At 38.6% G+C, this 22,472-nt stretch overlaps 3 protein-coding genes across 5 annotated transcripts; 1 reads left to right on the top strand and 2 right to left on the bottom strand.

Annotated features, from left to right (window-relative positions):
• Positions 1 to 698: 698 nt before the first annotated feature.
• Positions 699 to 8,201, bottom strand: LOC137713111 (F-box protein At3g58530-like). 3 transcript variants are annotated; one of them, XM_068452367.1, is made up of 13 exons: positions 7,982 to 8,201; positions 7,789 to 7,848; positions 7,365 to 7,448; positions 6,299 to 6,429; positions 6,134 to 6,209; positions 5,778 to 5,848; positions 3,483 to 3,569; positions 3,332 to 3,404; positions 3,174 to 3,241; positions 3,014 to 3,082; positions 1,728 to 1,833; positions 1,560 to 1,651; positions 699 to 1,150 (listed from the first exon to the last, which is right to left on the bottom strand). In XM_068452367.1, the coding sequence occupies exons 1-12, from the start codon at positions 8,153 to 8,155 to the stop codon at positions 1,586 to 1,588; spliced, it is 1,065 nt and encodes a 354-aa protein (XP_068308468.1). In that variant the 5' UTR covers positions 8,156 to 8,201; the 3' UTR covers positions 699 to 1,150; positions 1,560 to 1,585. The 3 variants fall into 3 exon arrangements, with proteins under 3 accessions (XP_068308468.1, XP_068308469.1, XP_068308470.1); XM_068452368.1 differs by having other exon boundaries at positions 6,149 to 6,209; XM_068452369.1 differs by lacking the exons at positions 699 to 1,150; positions 1,560 to 1,651 and having other exon boundaries at positions 1,760 to 1,875.
• Positions 8,202 to 8,640: 439 nt separating this feature from the next.
• On the top strand, positions 8,641 to 11,706 carry LOC137713053 (protein WHAT'S THIS FACTOR 9, mitochondrial-like). The gene is made up of 2 exons (XM_068452290.1): positions 8,641 to 10,123; positions 11,037 to 11,706. Exon 1 carries the CDS (start codon positions 8,669 to 8,671, stop codon positions 10,061 to 10,063), a length of 1,395 nt encoding a protein of 464 aa, XP_068308391.1. The 5' UTR covers positions 8,641 to 8,668; the 3' UTR covers positions 10,064 to 10,123; positions 11,037 to 11,706.
• A 121-nt stretch (positions 11,707 to 11,827) lies between these two features.
• On the bottom strand, positions 11,828 to 16,468 carry LOC137713052 (DEAD-box ATP-dependent RNA helicase 37-like). Its single transcript, XM_068452289.1, has 7 exons — positions 16,231 to 16,468; positions 14,989 to 15,789; positions 14,817 to 14,900; positions 13,604 to 13,846; positions 13,249 to 13,416; positions 13,028 to 13,141; positions 11,828 to 12,437 (listed from the first exon to the last, which is right to left on the bottom strand). Exons 2-7 carry the CDS (start codon positions 15,739 to 15,741, stop codon positions 11,934 to 11,936), a joined length of 1,866 nt encoding a protein of 621 aa, XP_068308390.1. The 5' UTR covers positions 15,742 to 15,789; positions 16,231 to 16,468; the 3' UTR covers positions 11,828 to 11,933.
• Positions 16,469 to 22,472: the final 6,004 nt, after the last annotated feature.

Genomic DNA, 22,472 nt, shown 5'->3' with positions numbered 1-22,472 from the left:
AAATAATCATTGCTACAATTGAGGTCTCTCAATTCATCAAAACGTGGCGTTATGGCTATTCTCGTTAATTTCGTTAGAATTTTGTTAAAATGAGTTATATTGGAAGGAACATTGCTGCAACTAGGTTAAAATTGAAGGATCATTGCTCCAATTGGGTTAAAGTGAAGGGATCATTTATCCAGTTGAATTAAAATTGAAGGACCAATGGTTTTTTATTTTTAGTTGATGGACCGTAGCTGCATGTTTTAATGCGTTGAGAGACCAATGGTAATGAATTTTTAGTTGATAGACTATTGCTCCAATTGAGTTAAAAGTTAAGCGATCATTATTACAATTTACTTATGTTAGACAAATGAAGGGACTCGAGGACACTTGAAAAGCAACACTTCATTTATTTTTATGACATGGTGTATCATTTTGTTTTTCGAGCATATAAAAATTTCTCCAAAAATTGATAGATAAAGCAACATGAAATTGAGAGTGATGATATTTAAACACGCAAAATTGACACTTTCTCGAGTACATGGAATGTCCCATGGGCCAAATTGTTTCTCACGATTGAGGAAGGGCACAACTCGAGACGAGAGTAAGAGTACATGATGCAGGCACAACCCTAGAATTGAAATCAATGCCGTGCCTGCAATAAGCGAACCTCCGGCCGACAACAATGCAGGCCGGCCACGATCAAACACTGTTACAACTCTCTTGCATATAAGTTTGAATACTTTAAAACACCGTAAAAATTTAAAATTGTATTCGTCTAAGGGAGAATAAAAAAAAGAGACGAGAATAGAAAGACATGAAAAGATAAGAGAAACAATGACCATGTCTCAGCTAAAAAACGTACTTTTATCTGTGTAAAGTGACTGGCTTGCCTTGGCTACGAACCTAACAAAATATCTGGGGGTACTTTAATCAAACCTCATTTGGTTTCTGTCACCCAGATAAACAATCTTAACATGAATTATAATGTGATGCACATTGCACCATTCCAACCACAGCTCAATTAGTGTGACGCAGACCCGTAACATTCCTAAGTTGAGATACACTGAAGATGACAGTAGTCGAGCTGCACGAAATACCGCAAGTCTGCACTGCACCCACCCTTGCATCTCCTTCGATTTATTATCAATGACCCCGGAGATTAATCCTGAAAAACATACAAAAGGCAATGGGCAAGGATGTTTAAATGGTTATATAACTTAATCATAAAGACAAATGCAACATATTCATTCAAACCAACACGACTAATGTAGTACAAGTCAGTGCACATAAGCATTTCACTAAAACTTGAACTGATGAGGACTGCCCCGAAACATTGGTGAACCGACTTCCTTATTTACCAAACCATATCCTCATACTCACAATCTAGGAAGAGTCACTAGCATATAAGGATTGGAATATGAAAGAAAGATGGCAGCAATCGGAAACCCGATTATCATTCCTGTCTTTTTAAAGTTTGTATTAAGTAACCCATATGGAGCTTCAAGAACCAAATTCCTTTCTACAGATTGCCATTTATTATCTACTAAAGCCACTTAATGGACAGGAAACCGAACCTGTTCATCTGCAAGTTTTCAGAGCATTAGCTGTGCACTTTGAAGCACCGTAACTTTGGAAACATCTGAAGCAATTCATCACGGCTCCGTTTCTACAAGAATATTAATACAATTAGAACAATTGGTCAAAGTTTTAGCAACTAAAAGTTCTACCAAATACAAACTAACCTTAATTCCAATACATCCATTAACATCTAGAGTTGTAAGTGTGTTTGAGCAGGTCAGTGAAAGGGCCTCCAAGCATTTATCGGTCACCCCAACTATCCCAAATAAGCTGCATTGTTTCATTCATACGTCAGTAAGATCACTGAAATGCCTGCAGGTTTCATTCAACAGCATGGGAACCGTGTAGGTTTACTTAAAAATAAAAGTATCCAACAATGTCAATTTTTCTGTTTCTGCTACATGTATGATTTTACTCTGGTTTTCAAAATAACTGTGATATTTCCTAACTTCACTTTATTTATTTATTTTTTTAATTTTTTTTAACTTTTGGAGATAAGTGTTGGAATCTAAAGGTCTTCACCTAAGTCGATCAAAGACAGAGTATATGGAGTGCAAGTTTAGTGCAAACGGAGGCTCAAATGAGTTAGGGGTGAGGATTGGAGATCATGAAGTACCAAAGAGCGACAGCTTTCGCTACCTAGGATCTATCTTGCAAAAGAACGGAGAGTTGGATGGAGACCTCAACCATAGAATACAAGCTGGATGGATGAAGTGGAAGAGTGCACCTGGTGTGTTGTGTGACCGTTGTATGCCACTAAAGCTCAAGGGAAAATTTTATAGGATGGCAATAAGGTCAGCAATGCTTTATGGCACGAAATGTTGGACGGTCAAGCATCAACACGTACATAAAATGGGTGTAGCGGAGATAAGAATGCTTCGTTAGATGTGTAGGCACACGAGAAAGGATAAGATTAGGAATGAGGATATCCAAGGTAAAGTGGGAGTAGCCGAAATTGAAGGAACGATAGAGGAACACCTAGGAAGACTTTGGAAGAGACTCTAAGAAAAGACTTAGAGTACTTGGATCTAACGGAAGACATGACACAAAACCGAGAGCAATGGCGTTCTAGGATTCATATAGCCAATCCCATTGAGTGGGAAAAGGCTTTGTTATTGTTGTTGTTTGAATTATACGGCCTACTGCACAGGAAACCCTAAAATTAGACTTAACCAGTTACACAAAGCAATGCTGTAGCTCAATCCAATGTCTTCTAGGTCTCTAAATGGGTTTTAAATAAAGAAATAAAGAAGATAAGCAACATTAGTGACCGCTATTGCAGACCGGCCGAAAGATTTTCAACCTTGTGATTCCATCCCAGCTGTCAAACACATTCAAATATACTGTAACTGAATAAGTGACCAGAGTTTGAAATTTCTCAAGTCAAGAATGCAGAGGCCAGAGTTGAGCCTTACATTCTTTAAAAATTCTTATCAAGATTACGGATTACCTGAGAAATTCAAGAGATGTGCAACCCTGCGCAACGGCTATGACCCCCACGTCAGTGACCCGTACACACCTATTAGAAAGTGGAGATTGGTATTGAAACTGTAATGCGTCTCCTTTGTTTCATATACATGTTTATTTGAGTGCTTCAGTTACCAACTTACCATGTCAAATTGAGAGAAAGAAGGCCCTTGCATCTAGCTATACAAGCCACCCCTTCATCTGACAGATTCTGAAACATGATTCCATGATTATTTACCATCATTTTGGTAAAGTGTTCCAAAAGAATTATGTCAGCAAAACTAAATCTAGTTAATCTTACCTGGCCGCCACATAAATCCAAGAATTTAAGATGGGAAAGAAGTGATATTTTCTTGTAAGCTTCATCAGTGAAGCTAAGCAAACAAAATACAGCCAATCAAAATACAAGAAGATGAACTAGCTCAAATTTACAAACAACGACTATCAAATACCTTGACAGGGCGTACAAATTTAGACTATGGAGACTAGGACAACCGTGCAATATCTGCTGCAAGCCAGAATCTGTTAACTTGACACACCTGTGAATAAAAAGTTATAATATGTAAGCACGGAAGGGAGGTTGCGGCTTTTTCATAGGATAATCAGTTTCACCACTGGTTTGTGTAGAAGGTAAAGTGTATTGATGCGAAATATATTAAGCACACAAATTAAACCCTCTTCTGACAATTGTAGCAAAGTAAGTAAGTAGGGATCGTTCAAAACCGGGGATTAGGAGGGATTGCTAAACTCTTGAAAACTGACCTAAGAACTCCAAAACAAAGTTAAAAACACTAATTTGGACTCAAAGAATGAAAAACCAAAGTTAAAACACTAAAACAAAACAAAAACTCAAAACAGCAACTAGAAGACTCAAAACTGCCTAAAAACCACTTTCTGGGCAGTTTTGAGCACCTACACTAATTTGGACGAAATTGGTTGAAAACTTGACTCAAAACACTTAAAAACATGAACCAAAACAATTTCTAACTAAATTGAGACTTCAAAGTAAAGGGGGATTTGATTTGGACGAAATTAAAGTGGAGAAAACAGATTGCAAAGTAAAACTGATTTTGAAACGTTTTTGGGGTTTTTAATGGATGATGGATTAGTTAGGGGTTCTTTCTCCACACATGACAAGTATGCAAATGACTCGATTTCCAGTTATTCCTTCATAGAATTATGAATGACAATGCCCCAAATTAACCGTGACATCACTAGTTAATTCTCAAGTTTTCCTTGTGTTATTGAATTGGATGACATCATACGACAACCCAAAGCATTCTTCAAAAGTTCCTTACATGACATCATAATAAAGATACAATCAAAGATCATTACGTTCAATGAAAACTATAAGCATTGACAAAGCACTTGTGACTATGACATCATGACACTTATGCTAGGAATTGAACTTAACGCGATTGTGACTAGCAACCTTCACTACTTGTGAATATAAGTGTGTGACAATTATGTGAAACAAACTTATATTCTAGCATCATATTCATGCAAGCCAATTAAGTGTCGACCCCTAATTAACAAACACAAATACGTTATTACTCGCACAGTTAAGCCAATTGCATTCACGATTCAAGAACTCATAACTGGAATTTATCAAATCAACTTGCACACATAGTTATGGCTTCGAAATCACCCCTAACCAATAGGGGTTTAGCCACTCATGTTCATAGCAAAATGAAAGGAAAATAAATTAAACATTGAAATCATAAAACAAATTACACCTAGAATGCACCAACGACGAAGCTTGAGCATCCAAGAGTCTTTCCTTCTTTCTCCTTGCTACGGCACAAAGGTGGATGGGATGGTTGGGATGTGTTTTAGGATCAGGGATTATGGAATTGGATGGAGGATAGATGAATGGACGAAAATTGAATGAATGAGTGATCCCCTTAGTGCCTTGCTGCAAACCCTTATTTATAGGGCTAGGAAAGGTTTTGAAACACTTAAAGGATATATGTGTGTAGCTTGGACAAGGTAGGACGGCTAGTGACAAGCTAGGAAGGCTAGGAGACAAGGTAGGACGGCTAGGAGACAAGCTAGGATGGCTAGTGACAAGCTAGGACGGCTAGTGACAAGCTAGGACGGCTAGGAGACAAGCTAGGACGGCTAGGAGACAAGGTAGGATGGCTAGTGACAAGCTAGGATGGCTAGTGACAAGCTAGGACGGCTAGGAGACAAGGTAGGAATTAGGCACCATGTGTGAATAGATAAAGCCTTCTAGAAATAAGGTTTTTAGGCCCCCTTGCAGCTCCCTAACTGAATTCAAGCCTTCAAATTGGTCCATCCTCATGCCTCCATGCTTGCACTATCCAATCTTGGCCCAAAAATGCTCTAGAATGCTCCAAATTGCTTCTTTTTGCTTCCTTAGCCATTTGAACCTAGAAACACACGAAAATGGCATAAAGGACTAAAATAACTAAAGAAACACAACGTAAATGCATGAGAACAAGCCAATTAAGTCGCATAAATATGCTCCTATCATGTATTTAGAAGAATAACTTATAATGTCAGGTTATAGCTATAAGCAATTCCATTTTTAGATAGGTCATAAACTGGAAACCACACAATCGAAAAATCATTGGTGTGATTTCCTGTTGTGACACATACAACAACAACAACAAAGCCTTATCCCACTAAGTGTGGTCAGTGTGACACATAAGCAGATAAAAAAAATAATTTCTTACAAAATTAACTTTTCGCCAGATGATGTGATTAAGATCAGTGTTTCCTACCTTGTCAGGTTCAACAACTGTAATTCTGGATAATTCTGGGCAATTAATTGCAAGCTTTTGTCTGAAAGGTTCTGTGCTTTCCACATCAAAATAAACAATTGAAATCAATTCTTCACAAATAAATATTATAACTTAAAGGTTGACTAGCCAATATAACATATAACAGTCACATACGGTACCTACTTAAATAAGGGATACATCTGAAGCATACCATAACCTACTTCAGGACAATAAAAACCAATCTTTTGCAGAGATAAAGTTGAATAGAAACTATACAGATTATGCATATATGTTTCAAAGTGTATAGTTTGCAACTCACAAAGCACTGAAATAGGATGGGACCAAGTGACAAGTACCTTACAGCCACTTACGTTCAGATCAACCACATGTTTGCAGTTCTTCACCAGGTGCGCTATACCTATATCTGTTACCCTGAAATTCAATGCATATTCCCAAATTCAGTGAAAGAAAACAACATTTCAACTAGAAATAAGATTTGAAGACAAATCAAACTTTAATACCTCACATTCCAATAGATCGAAAATTCCTTCAAACTGGGGCAAGCACTGGTTATAGCTTCAATTCCCTTATCAGATATCTTCTGGCAACCATTAAGATTCAAAACCTCTAGATCTTGAAGAGAATCTCGACACTGTAGAAATGCGTAATTTTCTTTTACACAATCAGAGGTATCAAAAAGCATCTGTCTATGAACAATATTGTATACTTCATCAAGTAGTCATTGTTCTTTGACACAAGTATTATAATGACTACATTTAGCCAGCTCATCCAGATTCCACATTTTGAAGGGAACGTGAGAATTATAATAACAGGTGATCTGCTGTGCAAGGGATAGAAGTTATGAAAAGCTAGGTCTGGTAGAGTAACAGGTTTCCTTTCCATTTGCAATATCATGCTACACAAACATGTCTTGTGCTGTAAGATCCCCCAACTCAAGAAACCACAAATAACTTAGAAGATAAGAACAGAAGCTTTGTTGATGGGAAGTGTTATTGGCACTCCAAAAATCTCATTCTACACTCCCTACAAGTGTATTTTTCTTTCTAAATATAGAAAGTTTGGAGTGTATAATAAGAAATTTGGAGTGCCAATAACAATTCCCTTGTTGATTCTACAAGTCGAAAATATAAAGTCTTGAAGCTTAACCCAAAATTTAGACTTAATCACAAGCTTGATTAGTCCTAAACCTGTCATGCTTCTCATACCTTACAAATACTGACAGGTCATAGGTAAACTGTTTTATGGTATGCTTTCTGTGGGGCAAGAAATGCTCATATGAGTGTCAGTGCCCTACAATACAGACTCGTTAAAACCCATTATAATGCCTTGATGCTGGCAAATCAACAATCTTCCAACTGCACCTTCTCTGGCGTTTGTATTAGTTAAAATTTAGTGCAAAATGGAGTGAAAAAATTGTTACAATTATAAACCTCCTAATTTTCACAAGCATTATTATTATTGTTATTATCATTACAACGTTCTTTCCTCGTACACCAGAAAACCAATATCTTCTTACTTCTTTGAAATATAAAATTGGCCGCAAGCTCATACTAGAATGAATGTTACCTTGCTCTTTACAAGTTCAAGATGCTTGTCTTCAATGTCTTGTGCAAATTCAAGGTTTATATGCTTCACATGCCAATATCTCGCCTGCAAATATTGCATCAGGAATCCATATCAATACAATCATCCACTTGAAGCATTTTGTAAACTACAAGAAGCAAACACTACATCCCAATCATTTTCAAAACACCAATATAGCATCACTGAAGAACAATTTTTTATTGCACTTCTATTTACAATGGACAAACCAACCATCCTTTCTTCTTTCTTAAAACATGACCTTGAAACAAAAAAGGCACTATTTTGTGCTAAGATCACCAAAACATGGTCATTTCGGTGTTTTCCGCTAACATTTACCCCTTAATCATCGAATGCCGGTATCAAACAAACACAATTGCAATCAAATTTGCTACATCTAACTTCTAACCAATGAAAGAGCATCCACAAGGCGATTCCCAGCATTATTCATCTCTCGAAAATCCAAAAGCTGAAACAAGAACCAAAACTCATGTCACAAAACCACATAAAAGACACACCACTCTTTTACCCATCTCAAATTTTCAATTTTTAAGCAAAAACAAAGGATCAAGTCGAGAAAAAAGAAGAAAAAAAAAAAGTACCAGCCAAATGGAGGGGCAGGATATGAGAGTTGCGTTGAGCCATGGGCTGACTAGCAAGAGAGTGATGAGGTCTCTCTGCGGAAGTCTTGTGCTCACTATTTTCAGAACTTTGGGAATGGTTTCTCTGCTCCAAGTTACTTCCTCCTCCCCTGCTTCTACTTGTTCCTCCTCCATTTTTTATTACAGAGAGAGAGAGCGTGTGAATTTCGTTCTGCGTTGGTTGTATTGTATCTTAGGAAATGTTTGGCAGCTGAGTGACTGCGTCTGCTAATTATTGGTATTGGGCTATTGGCAGGGCCGGACTTACCCAGAGAACGATGGCACGCCCAACTTTTAGGCCTAGCCCAAGTAGAAACAACAACTAGGGGCTAGTTGGTAGAGATGAACTGACGGTGAACTCCGTCTCGGATTAGTGTACGTTGTATGGATTGCATCTAGCGGGTGATGTCTCACCTATCGAGTGATGGAGCCTCGCTTATGATTTCGCTCGCCCATGATGATATTACTTGTGCCTAAATATAAGTTTATTTTCATCTTCTATCTTTGTGGTAGACTTATATCGAAATAGTTGCTTGTAGTATCTGTTACGAGTTTATTTTTGTATCTTTTCGTTTGAATTATCTCTAAATCAATAAATTGAGCACACAAAAATATGCTCATACGACAACTCTTATAATTTTGTTATCTATGAAATTGCTATGGCTTTCTAAAACAAAAATAAAAAATGTCTACATTGGATTTCATGGTGTACTCGGCATTCCAAAGCTTCAGCCCAAAAATAAAACCCAGAGCAAAATGAAAGCTTACCTCTTCTCTCTCCTAAAACCCCGAACCCCCTCCTCCTCACCCACCAACCTCCTCCTCCACCGCCACCACCAACAGCGGGGCATAACCAAAGTCCGCCTCAAATGGGTCAAAAACCGAAGCATCGACCACGTCATCGAAACCGAGACCGACCTCAAAGCCGCCTGCCTCCTCAAGGACGCAATCAAGCGCTCTCCCACCGGCTTCCTCACCGCCAAGTCCTTCGCCGACTGGCAGAAGCTCCTCGGCCTCACCGTCCCCGTCCTCCGCTTCCTCCGCAGATACCCAACTCTTTTCCAAGAATTCCCACATGCCCGTTACGCCAATTTGCCATGTTTCAAATTAACAGAAACTGCATTGTTGTTGGATTCACAAGAACAAAGTATACACAAAACCCATGAGAGTGACACTGTGGAGAGGCTCTGTAGAGTGCTTATGATGACAAAGTCTAAGACTTTGCCTCTCCAGTCGTTGTATCCCTTGAAATGGGATCTGGGTTTGCCTGATGGTTTCGAAAAAATGTTGGTTCCGAAATACCCTGATTGTTTTCGGATTGTTAAGGCCTCGAATGGGGTCGGATGCTTGAAGGCCATACAATGGCCTAAAGAGTTTGCGGTTTCGGAATTGCAGAGAAGTAGAGAGGGTGGTGATTTAGGGGATGAGTATAGGCAGTTTAAAAGGGGGCAGACGGTGTTGGCATTTCCTATGAATTTTCCAAGGGGTTATGGTGGGCAGAAGAAGGTTAGGGCATGGATGGAGGAGTTCCAGAAGTTACCGTATATTTCACCATATGAGGATTCTAGGCATATTGATCCTGAGAGTGATCTTATGGAGAAAAGGGTAGTTGGAGTTTTGCATGAGTTCTTGAGCTTGACTCTTCATAAGAAGACTAAGAGGAACTACTTGAGAAGCTTGAGGGAGGAATTGAATCTTCCACATAAGTTTACGAGAATCTTCACAAGGTATCCGGGGATTTTCTACCTCTCGTTGAAGTGTAAAACAACCACTGTTTCACTCAGGGAAGGGTACCATAGAGGGAAGTTAGTGAACCCACATCCCCTCACAACTTTGAGAGAGAAGTTCTATTACGTCATGAGAACAGGGCTTCTTTATCGGGGTAAAGGTGTGAACATGCTATCCCCGGAAGAGATTTTACTTAACAGTATGGAGAGTGAAAGTGGGCTGGAAGAATCTGAAGAGGAAGAGGCTGGAACAGGTGATGAATGCTATGAAGATGAAGTATCGAATTCAGATTCAGAAGGGTCTGATGAAGATTGACGTTTGTATCAGAAGTTAGACATTGTGCTTACATTCCATGTCAATTGCACTCACCTTAAAGTAAGCAACTTCACCAGAAAGATTGATTTCATAGATTTTTCTTAGTTAACGGATTTTTGTCCTCTCATCTCTGTACTAAAAAGTTTGTTTTCGGGATTGCTGCTTGAGATGTTTAAATTTTTCTGCACAATATGGTATTGATTATGAAGTTTAGGTTTAACCTTCTGACTAATTGCAAACATAATCTTTGAAACGTTGCAAGCTAGCTTTTTGTTGGTTTTTTTAAAATGGAATCGTCAAAGAATCCAAGTTCCGTTCAGAATGCTTTCTGTTTTGTGTACGTTTTTCCCAAATTCATATTTCATTTTCCCATTCGTTTTGTAATGTGACCTTCAATACAATGTTATAATATCAACTTCAAACGGTTGTACATACTTTCGGTCTCTCAGTTTTAGATTTGGGAACTTATGAACTGCTGAATGAAATGAGGATCATATTGTGGAAACCACAACATGGCATATAAAACTATTACTGGATAAAGTTTAGGATGAACTTCGAGTACTCTAGCGTTTAGATAGCAGCATTTGAAATCTGTTTTAAACATCCTTGTTCAAACTGAATTGTGGAAACAAAATCTACAACGTGCTATGTTCTGTGGAATCCATGTGTTGGGTTGATTCCCAAAATGTTGTAGATTGGTTGGTTGTTATTTGAGATAAAACCAAAGGAATTATTTGGTTCTAAATTTGTTGATTGTGTTGTCATTTGGTTCGATAGCTATTAGGTGCTCTTATATTTTGTTCTCATGAAAGATATCAGATTATGTTATTTCTTAGAGACACAGTGACATGAACAGTTCCGATAACACTGGGAATAGCGTAACATGGTAGTGTTGCTTCTCTTTTTTTAACATTAGAAATATCGCAACGTGTCTGTAATCTTGACGGCTCATCTGAATGATATTATGTTTCAGCCTTTCTTCAAGTGGTGCACCATTTCAAGTGTAATACAAAGACGATGTTTCGAGGATGCAGGAAGAACCTTTGAGGTGAAATCATCAAACTCTTTCCAACAGTGGATTTGAAATTGAGTGTGAAGCTTCATGGCACGCAATTGAACTTTTATGCCACACCATGAACTAATGATACGAAGTTGCAATTATTATTTTGATTCCTTGCGTCAGCCTCTTTGCAATGTTCTTATGCCGTTGCATAGTGGGAGATGTAGATGTATTTTGTGCTATCTTCTTTCTCCACTTGTGTTTCAACAATACTTGCGTCAAGAACTTTCCTCATTCCCACTAAATGTGACATCATTATATCGAACAATAAGTATAATCGAAACTATTCTTTTCCTTTACCATCAAGTCATCTGTAGAAAAATTCATTCGGTTTGAATACTATTTAGCCATACATATTGTCGAACAACTTGACAGTTATGGTAACAAGTACGGTTCTCACAGTAAGCTGTTAATTTCTTTGTTCAAATAGACGACTAACCAAATCTTTTGAATTTTTGTAAATATGGTCTGCAAATGATGATATAGCGAATAAACAGCTTCAATGTTGATGTTTATATGGTAAAATGATGTCACGTTAGCGGAAAATAGCCCAGAATGTGGGAAGCGATGATGGACGGCTAAACATACCAAGTCTCTGGTGCTTCCACAAAACTAGGTTAACTAACAATCCTCTCCTGTCTCCTCAAATATCCAACATTCAAGTTACCACATAAGAAAATTTAGAACTAGAAAATCAACAACGGAAAAGGAAACAAAATGTATAGTCCATTAATTTTTATGAGGATAATATTATATACTCGGACAAAAAAGAAAAAGAAGAGGAACAACATCCAGTATTTAATGGAAGCACTAATCCCAAGCACTGGTCATACCACCGTTACCAGCACCATAACCCCCAGAGCCGCCACCATAGCCACCAGAGTTGCCATATCCACCACCACTGCTTCCTCCACTGTAAAAATCTGAACCCCTACTGGAAGAGCCGTCCCTTCTGAAATCACGGCTACCAAACCGACCTCCCCCAGATCGCCTTCTGCCTCCACCACCATAAGAAGCCCTTGATGCATAACGAGTAAGCCAAGCAGGTACTTCCTGATTTGCTTCTTGCATTAGATCAGCGAGTGGTTTTGCCAATGAGAGATTGTTCTCATTAAAGAAGGCAGTTGCCAATCCTGATTTGCCAGCTCGCCCTGTCCGACCTATCCGGTGAACATAATCATCAACGTCATTTGGAAGATCAAAATTTACCACATGAGCTACATGGGGGATATCTAGACCACGTGCAGCAACATCTGTTGCCACTAAAATTGGTGTATTTCCACTCTTGAATGATCTCAATGCATGTTCTCTTTCCTGCATACAAGTACATTGCATCATAACAATATGAGGATTCAGGTTAATGCTAAACTTGCATGGTCATCATAAAATACTACGGGAAAAAAAGGATGACAATTACAACCAAGTGAAGTTTTCTACTAAGAATCGCTATTTCATAGTGATCAAATTACTTCCAGTTTGCCCTTGGGGTTTGCTTAAGTGGTGGAGGGTGGGGTAATGAGTTAGGATTAGGATATGTCTAGTGTTCAGTTCCCTCCAATGTAACCAAAGAAATTTCTTCCAGTTTAGCAAACTGGAAATTTTACATATTAACCAGACAGGAGAAGTCTCACAGGTTCGAAGATGGTTTAGAACATGACTAGAAAGAAAAATTGATGGTTCAGAATTACTGAAACTTGCTGCAGGAAAAGTAGAAGAATAATTCGCTCAGCTATAGCAGCAAAATAGCTCAACAAAGTTCTTTTGAGAGAGAGAGAGAGAGAGAGAGAGAGAGAGAGAGAGAGAGATCAACTTCTATTTTCACGACGAATAACATCAGACACAAAACATAAGGAAACAAATATCACTTCTGACAGACTACAAGATCAATTTTCCGAACAATTTACCTGTTGTGTTCTGTCACCATGAATAGTAGTTGCCGGAAACCCATTCATGCACAACCAGTGTTCTAATGCATCAGCTCCCTTCTTTGTCTCCACAAAAACTAATGTCAGAGATTGCTGCAAATTCAATGACAAACGACTATTAATAGAATGCAGGATACTGATATACCAATTCTTCAAAAGAATCAACAGAACTTTAACAAAGAGTATTCCTTCCATGTTACCTTGCCATGAGCTCCATTTTCCCTCTGTGCATGAAGGAGGTCCATGAGATGACTTCGTTTATCAGACTCATGAACAAATTCAACTCTTTGAACAATTAAATCAGTACTTGAACCAACCCTTCCAACAGCCAAAAATATATATTTTGAAAGAAAATCCGATGCCAGTCGCTGCATTCCAACAAAAATTTGCAAAAGCTATCAGATGCTTTCAGTTTGGAATTCAACTGTTTAGAACAACTTTTACCAGCATTCAATATGACTATATAGAATGTTCATGTTGCATTAATATGACCATATACAAGTCAGTAAGTAAAGAAAAATCCAACAGGGAACCCAGCTACCGATTAAAACACACCTGTATCTCCTTTGGAAACGTAGCACTAAACAGCATGGTCTGTCGCAAACCTGGGGGAGGCATGTCCATCTGCTCCACTATCTTCCTAATTTGAGGCTCAAAACCCATGTCCAGCATCCTATCTGCCTCATCAAGAGCCAAATATCTGATCATCTCCAATGACACTCTTGCCCTCTCAAGCAGATCTACCAATCGTCCCGGAGTTGCCACAAGAATATCAACTCCTCTCTCAAGTTCTCTCAACTGACACAATATTGGAAAACAAAAGAGTAAGAGGTGAATCATCAAAACAAAAACAAAAAACAAAGTGAAAGTGGCATCAAGAATAAGCACCAATAATAATTTATTTAAGGTCACAAAATTTTCCACAACAGGATTGAGTCAATCAACATTTTGTGCTTTTAGGAGAGATATCAATGAAGAGAAAGTTAAGCAAGTGGTATTGACCTTAGTTGGAGAGGAAAATTGCTTTATTGACTTTAGTTGAAAAGGGGAACTGTTTTAACTGACCTATGATAGAAAATGAAATGATCATTGATCTATGCCGAAATATGAAATTATTTATTGACCTAAACCAAATTTCCTAAAAGTTTAATACTTTGAATGGGCTAGGGACCAAACTGAATACAAGTCATCCAAAAACATCTCCCACGCAAAAAAAAAAAAAGAAAAAAAAAAAACTATAACCACAACCTCAAAATTATGTTCAACGATTTGTTCGCAAACTCACTCTTTCCCTCTCTTAAACATATAAACCTAAAACCAACCCAGCCTATATAACCTGAGCCTTCATTCTATAATAAAGAACCTTGAAAAATGAACAAACAAATAATAAAAATGGGGATTAGTTGTGGGGCCCACACCACATCTAACTTTAACAATCTGAACCGTCTATTAATAGATCATACTTGCAAAATATTAGCCAAATTGGAAATATTTGAGGCATCTAATTGAGTTCAAAGAAATTGACAAACACTATGTTTAAAGAAACATTGAAATTTCATCGTGACAATTAAATAGGCAAATGGTTTCAAATTGAATTGAGTTTTTGCAAGGATGATCTTTGAATTGAGATTTACATAAACACGGTCTGGATTGTTGAAGTTCAATGTAGAGTGGGTCCCACAACTAATTATATGTACACATAAACACATGCAAGTAGACAAGGATCCAAAGTATCAGTAAGCCACAATCAAAGTCAAGTTATACAAACCTGTTGGTTTATTGGTGCTCCTCCATAAGCAACTACCACCTTGACACCAGTTTGATAAGCAAATTTTCTAGTTTCTTCATGGATCTGCAAACCAGCCAAAACAGAAACAATAAGCTTTTGCCTATAAACCACTAGAATACACGTTATGTTACTGGCATAAGCACAATCTAACCTGGCAAGAGAGTTCTCTGGTAGGTGAGAGAATAAGAGCAAGAGGGTACACAGTACGTGCTCCACGAGGTCTCTGAGCAAACTGCCCCAGCATGATTCCACTAATAATTGGAAAGCAGAAAGCAGCTGTCTTCCCTGAACCCGTCTGAGCACAAGCCATCAAATCTCTACCTCCAAGAGAAATAGGTATTGCATGACGCTGAACAGGAGTTGGCTTCACATACCTGCACCTCCGAATATTTAAATTCAATGCCTCCCCTAAGTCTATCTCTGCAAAAGTATTCACAGGTGGTGGCACATTATCCCCACTAGTTTCCACTGGGATATCCTCATAAGCATCAAAGTTAATGCCTGTGTTTTCTTGATCACTAAACGTCGGTTCTGAGATGTCTTCATCAGCAAAAGGGTTTACTTCCCGCTCCCTCCCACGGTCCCATCCCCCACTTCTATTGTTCCAACCACCACCACCTCGACCACCACTGGAACCATATCCCAGGCGCCCAACATCACGCCTAGAACTGCCAGCACCCCAGGCAGGGCCAGGCGCAGGCCCATTGTAACCTACGCGGTCATTGGCTGGTGATGGGGCAGGCTGTGAAGGAGCCGGGGCATCAGAAGACGGCGGCCTATTACGAAGATGTGGTGGGACATAAGTTGATCGTGCAGGCCGAGATGAGCTGTTATTGTCAGATGAACCAGCAGTCGAATTCTCTCCTTGAGAATTTGCTACAGAATCCGCCCATGAAGTTCTCATAATTGGAAAAACGCGACCCCTCCTTTTTCAATAAATTCAATTCGTAACCTAATGCACCAAACACACAAACGAACAAAAAAATCAGACTCCAAATAAAAATTGGTCTCATGATTTTTCTCTATATATCTTGCAGATCAAAACCCCGATCAATCTTACCACTGTACCATTCGAAAGGGGATTCGTCTATGAAAATTATCATTAGGAACTGGTTAACATGAAAACTTCAGTAACAATTTACATAACATTAACAGTAAACCCGATTAACTTTAAAAAAAATATGATTAATGTTTAGCGGAATAAACATCACGCAGAAAACTTAAAACACAAATCTGAGCAAAAAAATAAAACTAAACAATGTCGATACACGAAAAATCGGAAAAATAAGTACACAGATCAAAATTCAAAACGAAAACAACGGCAAGCATTCGAAAAGCAGATAAACACATGCAAAAAAGCTCAAAAATTACAGAGACCGAGAGAACTTCGAACCTCGATAAGCAGTGAGAGCAGCGGAATCGGATCGGGAACCAGATAAAAATTAAGAAACCCTAGCTTTTCTGAGCGCAGGAACGGCAGGATCGCACCGCAGGCGAAGATATAGCTCCGGCTTTTCGTTTTCTTCGTCGATAAGATTTTCTCTTCTTTTTTTCTGAGATTTTTCTTCTCCTTTTCAAATGGGACCAAAACTCTTTCTTCCCCTTTTCCTTTTTCTACGCTGCCGAGACGTATTGCGAGGAAATTCTTATTATTTTTTTAAAATAAAATTAAAAATTTATCTTTAAATGCATTGGCGTCCGTACAATTTGGAGGGCGAAAGGTGGCTGCCGTCATAAAAATAACCGGACGGTCAAGCGTGAAATTGTGAGGGTTAAAAATCTGCATGCTTGATTTCTGAGGTCTCTAATCTTTCTACAATATAGGGAACTCAGTTCCATGTAATTAAGAAATTGTTTGTATGAAATGTTGCGTTTGTATTTATATCTAATATACATATTTCAACCTAGTCAAACACGACACGTTAAGTTAAAATTGTGTCGCCTCTTCATATACTTTTATTGAGCAAATCAATCATTATTAGTTTATAAAAAAGACGCCCATGGTAAAAGAAAGATAATTAGCATGAAAACCACAGCTGGTAAAGAGAGAAACAAAGAAAGTCCTACTCTAACCTCTACCTAACCTCAATCTTTGGTTTTGAAGTTTGCATTCTTCTTGATCTCTTTTCTTTCTATTTCTATTTTGGTAGGGGTAGACCTCTTACTCTGCCGCATGAGCATTTATGGTTGTGGTCGCTTTCTCTTTTTGATGAGAATAGCATTTTATAATGGTTATGACTTATTGTTCAACCTTGGCTGTCAAAGCGATGACTGTTGTTTCAAATTTGAGGTGGTAGTTTTCTGTTTGGTGCATTTGACAAAGGAGTAAGAGTAGGAAGCTCGACATTTGTTTAGGGTGACTTATAGCCACTGTTCTAAAAAGCGGCCTAGAAATTTGATGAAGTGTCTATACGGTTCTGGGCGGTCCTAGGCGATTCAATTTTTGTTTGTTTGTTTAGGTTAAAGGTTTGGAGATAATTTTCTTGTAAAATAACTTTAAGCTTTTTTCTTATAAAATAACTTTGAATACATATTACATTTTATGTATTCAACCAATCTTGGTCACTTATTTACATGTTTTTATTATGAGACAATAAATTTAATTAAAATTAAAAAAATCTGCCTAGGTCTCTGCCTGCCACCTAATTAGCGCCTAACTCTTAATTTTTAGAACCTTAATTGTAGTGGAGTTTTGTTGCTGATTGCAAAATCATCAAAGGTGGTGTTTCTCTCTCTTTGCGTTGTCATTGCAAGGGTTTAAGAGGATTCATAGCCCTTTTTTGTCATTTGTCTTTGTATTGTCTTCTAGGTGATAGTACGGTGTTTATCTTATGTCTTCTAAGGTTTAGCCTTTGTGAGCTTATTTTTGAGGTGCATGACTCCCGAGGTTGAAGAATCTTATTTCTAAGAAGTTTGTTTTGTTTGCGCAAGGGATAATAATTCTCACAATTTATTAAGAGCTGTTATCACACCCCTTAATCTTATTTCCCCATCCACTTTTAATTGACATATTTAGTGACACATTCGACCTATTGTGTAATGACTTCTAAAGCTAATAAAAATTAGGGAGTTTTAACGAAAATGGCTTGGACTAACTTTAATTTAACCAAAAATCACCATAAACTATTATTTAATAAAAATGGCTTAAATTTTAATCATAAGGACATAACCCAAACCCTTAAAAAACAAAAAACGCGGGCTCAAATAAAAGGCCAACCCGCATAACAATTACTATTCAAAAAATAACCCTGACGAAACTATAACTCAAGCCCATTACAAACATAACGGTTACCACATTCAATCCACCACTCCATCACCATTAATTGCACCAACCACCCTTACAAAAAAGCAAAAAGAAACCAATTCGGATTCCTTTCCGCAAAACCCAATTACAACTTCAAACTCCAAATTTCAAACCAAAATCTACTCAACAATGGTAGAAGAACAACAAATTCCAGCCGAACAACAAGTTCACGACGAGCAGTAAGTTCCCTATAACGATCCGTCTTGGAATTTACGAAATGAAAAGGCATTTTGGTAATTTCCCTTTGTTAGGCTAGATATTTTGAAATGGGATTGCTTTTTGGTCTTGTTTGGTGTGCCTAAGAGAGGCCCACCTTTTTTTTGTGTCCCCTGGCCCAACTCTCTTTCTTTATTCCCTCCCCTCACCATGACTCACAGCTCTCTCTCTCTTAAAACTCTCTCAGCTCACCCTCTTTAACCTTCTCTCCCTCTCCCCGAGATGCTCACACCCACCCACACATCAACGACAACGAACCCCTTAACGCACCACAAGGGATGGGTTTTCTCTTTCCCTCAGTCTCTGTGAAGCACAAAGACGACCCGAAAATCCCTTCTGATGAGTTCACTTTCGAGATCGGCTATTCGAGGTAAACTTTATTTGATTCAGACCTATTCCAGTCTCTCGTTATCTTCCCTAGCCTTGTGGGGTTGTTTTGAAACCAAAAATCGATAGACTTAACTTTGCTTTTCGATCCTTCCGATGAGCACCGTGGGTTTCAGACTGTTTTCCGGCCAACTTCGGCCACTACTTGGGAAACTGAAGGTATAATCCTAATCTACTCTTGTTTGTTTTCAATTTGGTGGGTAGATCGTAGGTTGTGGTTGAGGTTCGAGGTTGACTAGAGCTTAGGAAGCTCCGGCTTTCTTTTTCGTTGAAACCAGCTTGAAACTGGGTCAACTCGACCCGATAACCCAAAGCCTAAACCCAATTGCCCAGAACCCCAGGCCCAAACCTAAAACCCAGCCTAATCCCCTAATCGGGCCAAAACCTTAGGCCTATATAACCAAGCCCAATTCACTTAGCCCAAGCCCAACCTACTTAAACCTAACCCAAACCCAAGTCAATATTGGGCCAAAACCCCTGCCCCAACCTAGTTGTCTCAACCCAGAATCCTGGCCAGCGCGTGGATGGTGTATGGATCTGTGCGTGCATGATGTCTTAGCCAACGCGTGGAGCACACGCACTCCACCGGAGGTACTGTTCTCTGCCGCCGTCCACAGCGAGTTTGGCGACTTTTCCAGCAAACTTTCTGGCGACCCAAATTAGCACGTGGTGGCATATGCGACAGTGCGTGGCCATTCGGGCCGTTGTCCTGTGGCAGCGCGTAGGGGTACTAGAGGTCCCCTTTATGTTTTTTGACGTCCTAAATCCGTTTATGACGTCCATTTCCCAAAATTCAATCGTTTTAGTAGAGTTTTGTTAATTGGTACCTTTATGTGCTTAGGTGCAATTGTGTATGGCATTTCTGTCCTCTCTTGTTTGCATGGCTCTTCAACGGCGAAATATCTGTGAGTGGACCCCTTTCAAAATGCATATTTTACTATTAGAAATGCATACATGAAAAGTATGATTTGTTGGTTACGTTTTATGAAATGTTTATGAGTAAATTGGATTTACACATTATGATATATTGTGCTTCATCAACTTTACGTTCTTTGTGGTATATATGATTGATGACTATATACCTACTTATGAACGTAGTTTTGCGATATGACGTTTTAGCTACTGAGCTCCGTTTTGAGATAGATATATATGTATTAGAAATATTATGTTATGATTTTATGTGCTTATTTAGTGGCTACTCAAATGTCCTGCCTACGGACGAATGAAATCATTAATTGGCTTTGGTCGGGAGATGTAAGGCCTACGGGCGAATGATACTTATATATTGGTTTCAATCGGGTAATGTAGGAGCCTATGGGCGAATGATACTTATATATTGGCTTCAACCGGGAGATGTAGTGCCTACGAGGGGAAGATATTGATATTGGCTTCGGCCAAGAGATGTGGTGCCTATGGCAGAAGATATTTATAATGGTTTCAGCCGGGCGCAGGTTGATGGCTTCGGTCAGGAGATGTATTGCCTTCGGGCGAATGAAGATGTATGTGTGTGTGTGTGCGCGCGCGCCTTTGTGCTACTACTACTTAGCACAATAAATATAATATATGTTTTAAGAAGTTTTATGACATGTTAGGGTTTTCGAAATACCTATTACTTATTATGCTATATGAGTTTTCATAAACTTTGGGGGTTAGTATGTTGTTGAATAACTATGTTAGTATTACTTATGGGAATTGTTATTAGCACTCCAAAAATCTCATTCTACACTCCAAACTTTCTATATTAGGAAAGAAAAATACACTTGTGAAGAGTGTAGAATGAGATTTTTGGAGTGCTAATAACACTTCCCTTACTTATATATCAACTTGGTCTACTCATGTTTTGTTTTGCGCCCCCTCAGGAGTTAGAATCGAGGCATACAATCCTCGCGTCAAGGCACTCCCGCATCGGTATCTTCGAGTCCTCTTGGTGTAAGACCCATTGATGTGAGAATTATACGCACACAAATTAAACCTTCTTTTTATCAATTGTAGTGAAGAATGTAAGTAGGGATCGTTCTGGACCGGGGATTAGGAGGGATTGTTAATCACTTGGATTTGACTCAAAAACGTAAAAACACAATATAAAACACCAAACTAGACCCAAAGAATGCAAAACTAAAGTTTAAAACACTAAGACAAACCAAAAGACTCAAAACAGCACCAAAACACTCAAAACTGCCTTAAAACACAATCTGGGCAATTTTGAGCACTTTGACTACTTTGGACGAAATTGGGTAATAAATTGATTCAAAACACTTAGAAACACAAACTAAGACACTTTCTAACTAAATTGGACACTAAAGTAAAGGGGGATTGAGGTTTTGACGAATTTGAAAACAAAACTTAAAACTTTGTAAAACGAACAGATTTTTAAACGAATTAGGATTTAATGAATGGAATGAAGGCTAGCTAAGGGGTTCATCTCCACACATGCCATACTTGCACACAAAACGATTTCTAATTGCTTTTCAATGAACCATGAATTCTCAACGCCCCAGATTAACCGTGAATTGCACTAATTAACCCTCAGATTTTCCTAACATTATTGAATTGGATGATTGCATACGTCAACCCAAAGCATTCCCCACAAGTTCCCTACATGAATTGCATAATAGAGATACAAGCAAGAATCATTAAGTTCTTTGAAAACCATAAGCATTGACAAAGCACTTGTTACTATGAATTGCATGAAACTTATGCCAAGAATTTACTTAACGCAATTGAGATCATCAACTTTTACTACTTGTGAACATAAGTTTGTAACGATTAGGTGAAACTTCCTTATATCCTAGCATTAGATTTATGCATGATAATTAAGCGTGCACTCTCAACCAACACACACAAATCAGTTTAATTCAAATAGATAAGTAAATTGAATTCACAACTTATGAAACGCAATTAGAGGTAATCAAATCATATAGCAAGCATGATCATGGTTTCGAATCCCCCCTAGCCAAAGGGGGGGTTTAGTTCCTCATACGTACAAGACAAAGAGAAATAAGTTTAACCATTGAAATCAAAGGAGAGGAAACACCTAAAAATTCCAGCAACTTGAACTTGAATTGCATGCACGTCCAAGCCTTCTTCTCCTCCTCTTTGTTGTGGCACAAGGTCTATGGTGGGTTTGTGGATGATTTAGGTATGTATGGTGGTGCGGCAAGGTTTGGTGGTGGTGTATGGAGGTTGGGATGGAGGTGTGGAAGTAGGGGAATGGTGTATGGTTGGTTGTAAGGTCACGGCAAGGGTGAATTTCTGAATGAATGTATAAAAGTTGTGTGAAGGGGTGGTGGTGATTAAATGGCACGGCAAGGGGGTCTATTTATAGTGAAAAATCCCTTCTAAATCAGCAAGGAAAAAGGACTAAGTATTTGAAGATGACAAGGAAATCAAAACCCATCAGGAATAGGCCATCTAGAAGGTAGGAAACCCCAAAGGAAAAGGAAAAGAGGCGCCAGATTTTTAGGGTTCTAGAAACAAAGTGTTTTGTGGCAGAAATTGGCACTTCTAGAAGGATTTGGGGCGCCACCTTTGTAGGAGATAAGATAAGGTTCCTAGAATCATGTTTTAAGGGCCAAATTTGTAGGGAAAAAGAGATAAGGGTGCGGCACCTTTGTAGGGATAATGTTAGGGCTTCTAGAAAGCCTAAAAACTAAGGGGATTTGGATAAAAACCCACGGCAAAGATAGGATAGGGCATCTAAGGCTTCTAGAAACCCTCCAAGATAAGGT

The sequence above is a fragment of the Pyrus communis genome, chromosome 13 (genome assembly GCF_963583255.1).
Source record: "Pyrus communis chromosome 13, drPyrComm1.1, whole genome shotgun sequence".
Taxonomy (NCBI): Eukaryota; Viridiplantae; Streptophyta; class Magnoliopsida; order Rosales; family Rosaceae; genus Pyrus; species Pyrus communis.
This window is presented reverse-complemented; position numbering and strand designations above follow the sequence as displayed.